Raw genomic sequence first — 13564 nt, forward strand, 5'->3', positions numbered from 1 at the left:
ATCGGATCTGTCTCTCCAAGCTTTTCTTTCTTTCGAATGATCCCTAAGCAATTTTTAGACGAGTGTTGGGCTTTCTGGCCTTTCTTTCGGATTAACCTTACTAACCAAGCCCACGCGGATGTTGTTTCTTCGATAATGTTTTGTTTATGCAGAAAAAATCGAAGATGGAAAAAACAAAGGATGTGGTAAAAGCCAAGGTATCGTCAAAAGAAACGCCAAGGACAACTCCCGTCATGACACGTAGTAAGCAAAAGGGTGAAAAGCTTAAAGCAGCGAATAAGAAACAGGATGGAGCGGAAATCACGATGTCGATGGACGCCAGCGCAATAACAGCAACAACGTTGAAAGCAGCAACAACCAAAGCAGCTGCTTCCAAAGTGGCAGTGACAACCCGAGCAAATGAACAACGTGAAGGAATGGCAGAATCAGTAATACAACAACCCCTCTACGGGATGCCACTCATCAACGATCTGAACCAACCGTTGCTAGCCAACCAACCTCTTCTGATAGCAGACCAGCCGGCACAACAGCCGATAGAACTCCCGGCTCCGCCTTCTGATCCACCGGTTCCCTTAATACAGACTGTTGATGAAGATCACACTGTAGCCGCTGGTGGACAGATGTAAGTAGGAACCCCGAACCAGGGATCGAACCATTCAATCCAAATGATGGCAGAACTCGAAGAGTTGAAGAAAAACCAAAAGGTGTACGTTGATGCCGTGGCCCTACTAGCGCAAGAAAACCAACAACTCAAGGATAGGATCGCTCAAAGCGATGAACTAAGGGACTTGCACGACGAAGCTAATTCCAAAGCACCACCGCCTAAGCAGGACCGAAGGATGGTAGTGGTCAATAATCCTGAACCATTAAACCGAAGGGCTGCCAGAGAAAACCGATTATCCGACCCAGATTACATCCCCGAAGACTCATATTATTTCGATAGTGAGGAACGAAGAGGACGATCCACAGTTAGAGAAGACCACCACTAGCAATGGAGAATCTTCGTGCTGAAATGATGGCTGAGATCAAGAAACTGAAAGCCCGACAAGGAGGAGGAAGACTAGAGGAAATGATGAGAGAAGCCAATACCACACCTTTGACTCCGCACTTAGCCAGAGCGCTCATTCCCCAGAATTGTCTCATCCCAGCGTTCGAGTGTTAAGATGGATCCAGCGACCCCGCGACCCATCTTCGGTATTACAATTTTATTTTAGCCAGATGGGATCAAGATGACGCTGTCCTATGCAGGTACTTCCCTTCGAGTTTGAAAGGATCGGCCCTATCTTGGTTCGATAACCTATCTCCAAATTCTATCGACTCCTACATCCAACTCACTGAGAAGTTCTTGAGAACCTACATGTACAAACAAGGCTGTCAATACAGGAATGGACAAGCTTTTCTCATTAGCAGTCGCATACAAGGAAACTATCAGGGAATATACCGATAGGTGGCACAAGATTTTTCAACCAATAGGAAATGTGGATCCGGTAGTCAGTATCAATTGCTACAAGTGGGGGCTGGATAGGATGAGCCTGCTGTTTGTTGAGATTCATGAAAGTGTACCCACAACCGAAGGAGACCTTCGAGTAATCATCGAAAAGCATGCCAGATTGGAGGAGATCCAGAGGGAAAATCCCAGGGCCCAAACGCAAAGATCTCATCGGACCAACTCAGTGGATCAAACCAGCGGATCCAAGAGAGGCAACTCAGCTGAACGTCCCGACGAAGATAGGAGGGGACGAAGAGATGATAGACGATGAGATGATCATAAATTAGAAGATCAGGTATATATGAAGCTGAACACCAACTACGCTCGCATCCTAAGAGAGCTTAAGGGACGTGAAAACCTAGAATGGCCTTGGTCCAAAGGAAAGCAACCCCCAAGGTCCGAGAAGTCAAGAGATTACTGTGAATACCACTGCTTCAACGACCATCAGACCGAAAAATGCAGAACCTCAAGATAATGATCCAGAAGCTGATCGACGCTGGCGACCTCAAACAGTACATATAAAAGGCAGAAACCGATGATAGGACTAAAATAAGCAAGCAAGTCCAACTACCTGAAGGCAATCGAACACTCAATGCTATCTCATGCTCCGAACCTAATGGCCCTTCGTTAACGGCCCAGATAGGGAAGAGATTGAGAAAGCAGTTCGAGGATTACTGCGAGCTGTACAAAATTGATGGAATCGAAGTTGATGAGCACGAACAATGGATGAACGCACCAATAACTTTCGAAGCTGAGGATATTGAGGAAGGTATGGAGGACCATAATGATCCTTTAGTGATTACATTACCAGTTGCAGGATGCAACATCAAGAAGGTTCTAATTGACGGAGGGAGCTCAGTCAACGTCTTATTTTATGATACGTTCAAACGAATGGAACTGAACGATAAGCAACTGATGTCTTCCTACTATACCATCTACGGATTCAACAACGCACCAACGAAGCCCATATGAGACATCGTGTTAGAAGTCATGGCAGGCCCAATGAAAGTCGATACTCGATTCAGAGTGGTAGATTCTCCTTCTTCCTACAACGTCATCATTGGACGACGATGGGTGCATAAGCTCAAAGGGGTGGCAGCGACATATCACCAGTACCTTAGATTCCCAACACCCGAAGGGGTAATGGAGATAAAGGGAGATCAGGTCACTGCCCGCGAGTGCTAGGCCATACAGAACCAACTCAACAATGAGAAAGATGAACAACGGAAGTCCCGAAGAAGCAGAAACAAAGTAGCCACGAAGGACAAGGCGATCGACTAGTACCTTGAAGAAGCCTCAGGCAAAAGTCTAACGAAGGGTAGCAGCGTCCTAACTGCCGAAGCAGGCACCTCAGCGACTAAGGGGGATGAAGAGCCTACCAAATAGCAATTAAATAACGTTCCTCTCTTAGGAGAACCGAAACCCACATTCACGTCGGTCGAACATTCCAAAAAGATAAACATAGGAACTGAAGAGAACCCTAAGATGATCAAGATAGGAACCTTGATGGATAAGAACCGAGAAGAGGCCCTAATCAAGCTGCTTAAGGATTATGCAGACATCTTTGCATGGAAACTGAGTGACATGCCCGAGATCGATCCAAAGATCATACAACATGAACTTCGGATAAAGCAAGGCACGAACCCCTTCAGACAGAAGTTACGCAAGATAGCGCCGGAATACCACCAAGCAGTCGAGAAAGAGCTAACCATATTGATGGAGGCAGGGTTCATAAAGGAAGCCAGGTACCCTACCTGGATCTCGAACATGGTCATCGTACCAAAAAAGAACGGAGGGGTGAGAATATGCATCGACTTCACCAATCTCAACAAAGCCTGCCCGAAGGATAGCTACCCGCTCCCTAGCATCGATCAACTGGTAGAAGCAGTAGAAGGTCACGATGAATTATCTTTCATGGATGGATATTCAGGTTACAATCAAATATCTCTGGCAGAAGAAGATCAGCAGCACACGGCATTCTTTACTCCTCACGGACTTTACGGTTACACCCGCATGCCGTTTGGATTAAGGAATGCAGGGGAAACATACCAGAGGATGGTCGATGCGATCCTCAAAAAATGGATCGGGAAAACTTTAGAAGTCTATGTTGATGATATGCTCGTCAAGAGTAAGCTGTGCGAAGACCACCATCAAGATCTGAGAAACATCTTCGACGCCATGAGAAATACAACATGAAAGTGAATCCGTAAAAGTGTACGTTCAGTGTCACATCAGGGAAATTCCTTGGATATCTAGTAACAAAGAGGGGCATCGAATTCGATCCTGCTAAGATCCAAGCCATTGTAGAAATGTCGTCCCCAAAGAACTTGAAAGAAGTTCAAAATCTCAATGGATCCTTGGCGGCACTCGGGAGATTCATCGCCAGATCGTCGGATAAGTGCAAGCACTTCTTCAACATCCTCAAGAAGGGGAGTAAGTTCGCATGGACCGCTGAATGTGAAGAAGCCTTCCAGAAGATTAAAGAGTACCTGGCCACGATCCCTATCCTCCAGAAGCCCGATCCCGATGAAGTGTTGGCCCTGTACATAGCAGCGACCGAAGACGCAGTCAGCGTAGTCCTGGTCAAAACCAATATGAAGGTTGAGCAATCAATCTACTACGTCAGCAAGACTCTCAACCCGGCGGAAAGAAACTACACGAAAATTGAGCAACTCATACTAGCATTCGTATGGGAAACCCAAAAGATGAAAACTTACTTCTTGACTCTTTATGTTCGGGTCCCATGTAAAGCACCATTGAAAGCTGTTCTCAAAAGCGCTGGGAAGGTAGGCAGGATAGCAAAATGGAATACTCATCTTGATCAATTCAATATTATCCACGAGATCCAAACTGCCCAAAAGTCACAAGTCTTGGCGGACTTACCTCTGGATAGCGACGAAGAAGTGAAGGACATACCAGAAGCAGAAGAGGATGTAAAAGATCCAGTTGACGTACTAGAACCCTCAAGCCAAAGAATATGGGAAGTCTTCGTGGATGGATCAAGAAATAGAGAAGGCGCAGGTATTGGCATCGTGATCACTGCCCCAGCCGGAGATAGGGTCGTACACGCGTTAAGATTAGAATTCAAGGGGCATACAAACAACATCGTGGAGTACGAAGCCGTAGTACATGCCCTTCGTTTAGTAATAGAAATGGGAATAACCGATGTACGCCTAACAAGTGATTCACAACTGGTCATTCAACAAATCGAATTGGAATATAATGTTTATGACGAGACCCTCTCAGCATATATGGGGCTGGTCCAAACCTTAGCATCCCAAGTACCCAACATCAAGTTCCGACATCTATGCATAAAAGATCTCAGGCATGGTGATGCCTTAGCATACATATCGTCCATGTTAAAGGATGAAAGAGTCAAGGCCATCAAGATAACAAGAGTGTATGAGCCGTCGGTCATTCCACAACAAGCCTTCGCTACAAATCGTGAAGACGATATAGGGGGAGACATTGCTGATGATGATGTAGGGGATGACATTGCCGATGACTTCGTCGAATATGATATCTTATCAAGAGCAAACGAGGACGAAGACTTCAAAAACGAAGAACACTGGAGAACTGAGGTTCACTTGTTCCTTGAAGAAGGAACGCTGCGTGCAGACTTGAAACAAGCTCGAAAGATACAATCAAAGGAAGGAAGATACGACCTTCGAGACAGAGTTCTCTACAAGAAATATTTTCACTCGACCCTCTATTGCGCTGTTTATCCAGATAAAAGGGTCACCGTATCATGAAAGACATCCACTACGGGGATGCAGGCAACTACATGGGATGAGATCGGTAGCTGACAAAGCTAAGATGTAAGGGTATTATTGGCCACAAATGATACAAGACGCAGCCAGGATGTCTAGAAGATGCAAATAATGTCAGCGTTTTTCTAAGAGAATCCATGCCCCGACAACGAAGCTAAATTCAGTAGACATCCCTTGGCCATTTGCAAAGTGGGGAGTGGCCATTGTCGGACCCCTGATCAAAGGGTCAGGGAAAAGACGATTCTTGATCGTAGCCACGGATTACTTTAGCAAGTGGGTGGAAGCCAAAGATTTAGCCAGGATCAGAGACGTGGATGTATTCACATTCATTTTTCAGAACATCATTTGCAGGTTTTGCATTCCCGCAGAAATTGTCTCCGATAATGGTAAGCAGCTGCAAGGAAAGAATATAGACATGCTCTTCGATACCTTCAAGATCAGGAAGAACAAATCGACTCCCATCTACCCCCAAAGTAACGGCCAATCCGAAGCTACAAATAAGACTCTCGCCCTTATTCTCAAAAAATCATTGGATGAACACAAGGGACGATGGTGCGAACAGTTACACAACGTGCTATGGGCGTATCGAACAACACGAAGGTCCGCTACTGGTGAATCACCGTTCCTCCTCACCTATGGAGCCGAAGCAGTTATTCCGACAGAGATCATCATGCCAACCACAAAGACCGAAGCATGAGAGAAGAACCTCACGGCGAACATGATGCTGGAAAGGATCGATGATCTAGAAGAAAGAAGGGAGACAACACTACAAAGGATGGAAAACTATCAACGAAGATTAGCAAGAGAATACAATAAAAAAGTTAAGCTTAGAAATTTTGTAGAAGGACAGTATGTGCTGAGAACAATACCCCAATACCAACGAGTGAAAAAATAGGGTAAATTAGCACCAACATAGGGAGGACCATTTGTAATACATGACATTGCGGGGAACGAATCATATTATCTGCGTAACCTCAAATGAGAAGTCCTCAGGCACCCCTGGAATGCGAAAATACCTCAAGCCATACTATACTTAAAGCAATGCAGTTCTGCACCTGCATGAAGAACACCAGAAGAAGAAGAAGATGGCACAACCGCTTGACAATGTTTCTATCTCTGGTCGAGGAGTAGCATACCTCATCGTATCAATCAAACAAATCTTTGACAAAAACTCTATTGGGGAAAGTAATTGCATACAATCTCTCAGGACTCTCCTATCAGCGTCTATAAGTATGGGACCATGGGGAAGGATTCCAGTAGAAAGAGATACCCAACCAATTAATAAAGCAGTGGTTCAGCAGAATGGATGCCTGTAAATATTTCAATAACGCATCACATATCCGGGAACGCTGCACCAACCCCCACAGTTCGGTAATCCTCTGGCCCAGGGTTAGCCGACGGGGTGACATGTCCAAAGTTAGTAACGAAGGTACCTCCCTTCGTTATTGCTGTCAAACACTTTTCATTACTTTACTTACTCATTTCTCAATGTCTAGATTTGCTCATTATCTAAAAAGTTATACGAACTAACAATGCATACAAATCAGAATTGTACATACCAAAAACAAACGATGATCCATTCCACGAATGTTGATTACAAGATTGGGGAGTTAAACAAAAAATACAAAAGATACACAAAAAATGGCCCGAAGCCAAGTAATCAACAAATATTAACTTTCTAAGACGAACATAGAAAACCTACTTACCCTGGGAAGACTCGGTATGACCATCTGGGTTCTTCTTCTGAGATGAAGGAACACTTCCTCCCGAAGAAGGATCGGAAGTGTAGGTCAAAGGCTCCGGAATAGGATGGCGGGATACTTCTTAACAATGCCATGATCTTTTATAAGGCTCTGCTCGATCTTGGTTAAGGTTTTGTTGACCTCTTCGACAAGATGGAAACAAGCCTTGTGCGCAATAACAGTGTCTTTGAACTCAGACTGAGACAATAAAGATTTCAATCGGGCTACTTCCTTGGCTGCCTCCTTCACTGCTTCGTCCCGAGATCCTGCCAACCCTTCATAATACTTGGCTTGACCCTGCTAATGCACTAAGGAAGATTGAGTCTCTTTAAGCTTTTCATTTGCAAGGCTAAGTTGTCCCTCGATCTCTGAAAAAGAAGAAACAAAATGGTTAAAAGAAAAGGACTACGAAGCCATCTACGACCAAACAAACATATACCTTCGACATTAGCCGAAGCTATCTCAAGCTCATTAACTACAGCGCCCGGGCTTCGTCAAGAAAATCATACTCGTCGGAAGTTTTTTTATAATCTATTTGAAGATTTTTGAGGGTAAACTGACACTCATCCAACTCTACCTGCTTCATAGAGTCCAAGTGATGAAAACGGTTAACTTCAGTAGTCATCTCCTCAATCCCTTTAGTTAATCTATACATGTTAACTTCTAGATCTTTCTTTGACTCCACCAAACGAGCAACATCAGCTCTAGAAGCGGTCAAGGCTTTACTAAGAGCATGTGCCTCTGCTCTGGCATCATCTCTCTCCTGAATGAGATGCTGCATATGATCCCGAACGTTGGGGTCATGAGACGAGCGCACTTGGCAAAGCCCTAATTCAAGATCTGCCACTCTAGCTGCCAACCGAGAAGCCTCATCCCGAGCATCATGGAGAGATTCACGGGTCCATTCCAAGGTACCTTTAAATTGGGAACGGGCGGCTGATAGGATATTTCGCATTTCAAATAAAAGATCCTCTTGCCTTTTGTGTACCACTAGCAACTTATTATGCTGAGCGTCACGACCATTCCACTTATCAGCCTCTTTTATGATCTTTGCAACTAACTCTTTAATCCGGAAAGCCTGGCGAGTTCTCTCACTACGAAGCCACGTCAATTCTCTAGCATCGCCCGCTGAAGACAGGGCCGTCCATCTCAGAACGAACAACAAGAAAAAACGAAGATAGGAAAAAAGCGAAGAGACAAACCTTTTGACGAAGCACCAGCGGACGACGCTTCTCTCCGAGCTTTCTCAACTCATACTTAAGAGAAGTAACTTCTTGACGAAGCTCCGCTTTGGTAGCCCCAAGTTGCTGCTTCCCGTTCAACTTCTCCTTCAGCTCCAATATCTCCTTGTCCTTAGCAGTAAGAAGTTCTTCAGCGGAATTCAATTTCTCTTCCCTGTGACGTAACTTTGCCTCAAGCTTAAGAGCCTTCGCCTTGAAGAATTGGTACAAGGTATGGTTGCAGTGCTATCTCCTCACCAACTGCATAAGGAATGACCACATGAAAATCAGTAACGAAAAGACATTGAACCTCCCAACTTAGTATCTATAATCGCCTACCTCGAGAACATGCTGCTGAGGATAACCATACTGATACCCATCATATGAGAAATAGAAAAAGGTGGATCGACCAGGAGACTATAGGAAGTAGATCCAAAATCTTTTTACCAGGCTTCGGCAACGTCATCATGAGATGCCAGCTGCATTCTCTGACGAGTGAAGGCATTGGAATCTTTTTCACCAGGCACTATGGGGGAAGGATTAGGCACGCACATCAAGCTATTATTCATCAACCACTCGAAGGTGGAATCATCTCCGTCATACATCAAGCTCTTTTCGAAGCTATCAGGAGATACACCAGCAGGAGCTCCATCACCAGCATCGGACCCTTGGCCAGCGAGATTTGTCATGGTCGCAGCCTCCTTAAAAGCAAGAGCTTCTGCATCCCCACCTTTGGAGCTATCTTTTTCCTCAGCTACCTTCTCACCCTCACCATCTGCAAGAACGTCCCAGTCATCGTTCGGTGAAACCAGAAAAAAATCCTACGCTATCCCCATGGCAGCGTTCATATCTACCGTACCCCCAGCGGAATAAATCTTACCAAAGGAGAACTCTTGGTTTGGGATTGTCTCTTGAAGGTCAGAATCCTTGTTCCCTTGAACATGTATGGACTCGATTGGAGGATCGTTCACTTTATCCTGAGAAACGAAGTTCTCGCCACCGCTCTTATCACCACCATCTTCGTCATCCTCACGACCAGGTGGAGAAGTATCAGTCCGTTCCTCATCATCGGTAACTTCCTCTTCAGAATTCTCATCTTCGTTCACCGGGCTGTTGACCTCAGGAATCTCCATTTCCTCTACACCAGTAGTAGAAGACGGAACAAGACCCATCTTTTTCTTCCTAGCCTGCAACAACCACGTAGTTAATGTCTAATTCCAGGGTCAAACATACGAACACTGCACACTATCATATGGAATTATACCTTAACAGCGGTGGCATCCTTCGGAGGAAGAATAACATCAGAACTCTCATACTCGTCAACATCAGAAACATCGACAGTATAGTCGAAATTCATACCAGCAAAATTCAATTTCCAGGGGCAGAAGTCACCATAGCGGGATGGAGCACCATCACGAGGCTGACTACCAGCAATAGGGAGCCATCAATGAGGACCGGGTACCCAACCATGAGCCCAGGGGCTATGACCTCGATGGGGGTGGCATGCCACTCATAATCATGGTCCCGTTTGAAACGCTCATCCTTCGAAAAAAGACGAGGATTTCCACGCTTTTTCAGTACCAGGGACGAACCTAAGCGTCGAGTCACTTACTTCACTCAGAAGACGAACCTCACCCTGGGAAGCCGCCATTGTACGAAGACCAACACTCCATCGCTTTCGATTTCTACCATTGACGTAATCCCCAAAAGAAACGTTGAAATGCTCAGGGGTGTACCAGTCTTTTTCCGCATGATCAGGAATATAGCATGTCATCATCGTCTCACCCTTGCTCCGAAGATATTTCCCACTTAGCTGAACCACGGAGCGCTGGTGAGTATGAGAAGTAGAACCCTCATGGTTCGCCAAAGCATCGTAGTAGAAGGAGTCACCAGACTTATACAAAGGCAACATAAGGCCAGTCTCGAAAGCCCCGACGGTCTTCAGCAAGTGGAAGGCGTCGTACTTATAGTTCACGATCATGTCATAAGTCAGATCGTCTCCTTGATCGTAAAACTTGACATCAAAAGCTTCTAGATCATGCTTCGCCTTGAAAACTTCAAGATCAATATGGATGTAGGTCACCTTCTTCTTCTTCTTCGAAACCAAGACACTTCGGATCACTGGGGCAGCGTCGGGAGATATGGCCTTGCCCGACGATGGCTTCTTCGGAGGACTCATTTCTGAAGCTTTTCTCTTAGTTGCAGCGTTCCTTGACAAATCTGCCTTTGATGCAACCCCCTTTGAAGTAGGATCCTTCACCAAGACTGTGGTTTGCGAAGCCTTGGGCCTTTGAGAAGACGTTGTGATGGGATGAGCAATAGAACGAAGAGGTTGAACATTTATCGGCTCCGAACGCTGAGGAGAAGGGTTAGGAGAAGGACGATTAACTGCGTACCAAGAACCTCTGGGCGGATCTCCCTTCTTTTGAGAAGAAACCCTAAGACCCGATGAAGATGAAGACTTATGAGTATGATGATCAGGTTGGGAAGACCTAGATGAACCACCCTTCAGTGGAGATATATCAGGGCTTCTAGAGGGAGGATATCTGTAAGGACTCGACGGAGGAGTATTATAAGGAACACGAGAACGATCAACCATACCTACAAGGGGCATAAAGATAAAACAGAAGTCAAAATACAGGATTAACGAAGGTCGAACATAACCCAAGCCATTATAACAAGGAAATCTTCAGGGTAAAATTGTCACGAGAACATCTTCATATCAAGTATGCTTTCATAAGGATAAATAACCCTAGATTTCACGATAAAGAACATGGGCAAGTATATATACTGTCGTTTGGATTGTTCTTTATCACGAACCCTAAGATCATTGAGCAAAGGGAAACAGAAGAATTACTTACTGATGATCGATGGCGGAAAGTATAATCAATGGCACAGAAAAGTTGCGGGACTAACAAGCAGCTGCAATAAAAGTATAACAAAAGACTTAACTAGAACCCGAAGAAAAGAATGAACAACAACAGCAGTTAAGAACAAAAGACAAAAATCGAGCAGAAATTGAAGAAATATTCAGAGAATGAGAATGAAAGAGGCAGAGCAAGAAGAAGACAGGGGGAGGGAATAAATGTTATTTCTCCAACTACTCATGGCGTATTTATAACAAGAAGAAACATAACCGTCCCATGATTCGAGAAGAAGTTATTACCAGAAGTGGGAAACGTGCCCAAAAAATCAGGGGAGTTAATACGATAAGTTGAGAAGACTGTGAAGACAGTTTTCTTCATACTTTGACCAATTTCAAACCAAGAAGAAAAGTGGCAAATTGTATACACGTAATCTATGACCGACCACGTATCAAGGAACAAACGCGTGGAATAGATCAACAAAAGGGGCATCAAGACAATGATGCCACGTTGCGACACCAGAAGAATGGAGTCATCATCTCCTGCCACGTATCTATCATCTTACAGATCCGACGATGATGAAACGAGGGCCACCTAAGGAACGAGCTACTACGGAGCACCTTAGAAGACCCAAAGACCTACTTTAATCCATCCCAAGATAGATCTGAAATCGAGGGTGGAGATTAACCTAACCGACATAGATGTGACAGGGGCATCAGACAGCTGTCTGACACGTGCGGACTACCCAACTACCCGTCTTAAATGCTACATACAGAGGGCACGTGTCGAGTCTCCCATGGTGGATTAAGCGGCGACCCATCGGTGCAGCATATTACCGTTAGGGTCATCGGTACATAACGAAGATATCAGCAACATCGGCACAGAGATCAAGATGATAAGGGCACAACTGTCATCCAGGAGGCCCCACATAGAAGATCTATAAATACCCAGCTCCACTAAAAGAGAAGGGTCGACCAATTTTAGGAAAAGTGAGATATAGTTCAGGAGAGAGAAATTGTAAGAGTAAGTATGAGTTTCATCTCCATTCTAGCTTCGTTTCTCACTTAAAGTCATTTGACTACCTTTGTAATCCTCAATAACGTATAGTGAAACACCTACTCCCGTGGACGTAGGCCTTAGTGCTGAACCACGTAATTCATTGTCTCATTTACATTCCGCACTTTAGATCTATCATTTTACTTACTATGCATCGTATTTATCTGTCATATATTGTGAATTCATAATGGTCAGACTTGCATGGCTAGACAAGGACGACCCCAAAGGCCCTGAGTCCATCAGTCGAAAATGTTGATTTATATGTTTTTTTATCTATCTTGTCGATTTAATCGGTCTTGCGAATATTGTTTGTGGACACGAAAATACCCTCTTATTTCTGTGTTCACATCTGCAATAATACGCATAAACATGGGTAATCAACTGTGAAAATTGCAATTGGTAAACAAATAGCATTTACTCATAGATTTGTTTCCTGCTTACAAACTTTATCACTACGCCCAATCATTCAACGGGAATCATGATCTCATTTGTACGAAACATAGGTAATGTCCATGGTGGATTGTACCTAGCTAACAAGAACTTATCCTCATTTTCCCTAGTAATTACCTTACAGCCATCTCTCTCCAAGCTCTCCATCAGCTTCTTCACCTTTTCTTCCACCAATTGATCCGTTATTAATCCTGAAAACTTAACCACAGCGTACTTCCTCTCACCCTCCTCTCTTATCACAACCCTTTCATCCGTAGGCTTCGGCGCTTGCTCAACGCTCGTGTACTTGCTCGTCGGCAGTACAAACTGCATAACCATGGATGTTGGTGTTGTTTTTTCCTGATGCGTATCAACAGTTTCTGGTGTTCTCTGTGTAGTAATGACTGGAGCCGTCATCGCAATCTTTTCTGATGCTTTTTGAGTAGTAATGACTGGTGCCGTCATAGCTATCTTTTCAGGTTTAGTGTTCTGAGGATTTCCAGCAGCGCCGATGTAATTTGCAAGAACCATGAATCCACCATCACGGTCTCCGCCAAATTTTGATGGATCGTAAGCCACTTCAGCTACCACACAAGGAGTGTATTTTCGGATTTCGTAATCTTCTGATGATTGAACAACTTCATATTTTGCTGTCTCTACACTAATTTTCCCAAATACCATACCCATTTCGTGAATTTTCTTTGTTTACGATTTCGTACGATGCCCTAAATTTAAAGAAGAGCAATAAAATCAGTAAACATATGGGAAAGGGAGTGGAAGACTTGTGTGTATCATTAAATCGCCTGTGAATGAAATTAAATGTGCGGACCAGAATTTTCCTACGTTTTTTTCATTTTCACTCGACGTGGAACCGTAAGATACACTTGTTTCGGTCTAAATTTAGAACCATCAAAATGCTCACATAATTCTAATAGATAGATTTCCTCGCCAAGCCAACTATTTGAATTAGGGGTGTAAATAATACCCGAAATTA

General features: G+C 44.3%; 2 protein-coding genes across 2 annotated transcripts; one reads left to right on the forward strand and one right to left on the reverse strand.

The window, feature by feature from the left end:
* Positions 1–3798: 3798 nt before the first annotated feature.
* Positions 3799–5241, forward strand: LOC113312935. The gene has a single exon (XM_026561667.1). It carries the CDS (start codon positions 3799–3801, stop codon positions 5239–5241), a length of 1443 nt encoding a protein of 480 aa, XP_026417452.1.
* A 7272-nt stretch (positions 5242–12513) lies between these two features.
* LOC113308167 (heme-binding-like protein At3g10130, chloroplastic) lies at positions 12514–13347 on the reverse strand. The gene has a single exon (XM_026556645.1). It carries the CDS (start codon positions 13255–13257, stop codon positions 12604–12606), a length of 654 nt encoding a protein of 217 aa, XP_026412430.1. The 5' UTR covers positions 13258–13347; the 3' UTR covers positions 12514–12603.
* Between the last annotated feature and the right edge of the window lie 217 nt (positions 13348–13564).

The sequence above is a fragment of the Papaver somniferum genome, chromosome 9, assembly GCF_003573695.1.
Source record: "Papaver somniferum cultivar HN1 chromosome 9, ASM357369v1, whole genome shotgun sequence".
Classification (NCBI taxonomy): domain Eukaryota; kingdom Viridiplantae; phylum Streptophyta; class Magnoliopsida; order Ranunculales; family Papaveraceae; genus Papaver; species Papaver somniferum.

Coding starts and splice junctions, on each gene's coding strand:
- LOC113312935 (XM_026561667.1), top strand. CDS start 3,799: ATGTCGTCCCCAAAGAACTTGAAAGAAGTTCAAAATCTCAATGGATCC.
- LOC113308167 (XM_026556645.1), bottom strand. CDS start 13,257: ATGGGTATGGTATTTGGGAAAATTAGTGTAGAGACAGCAAAATATGAA.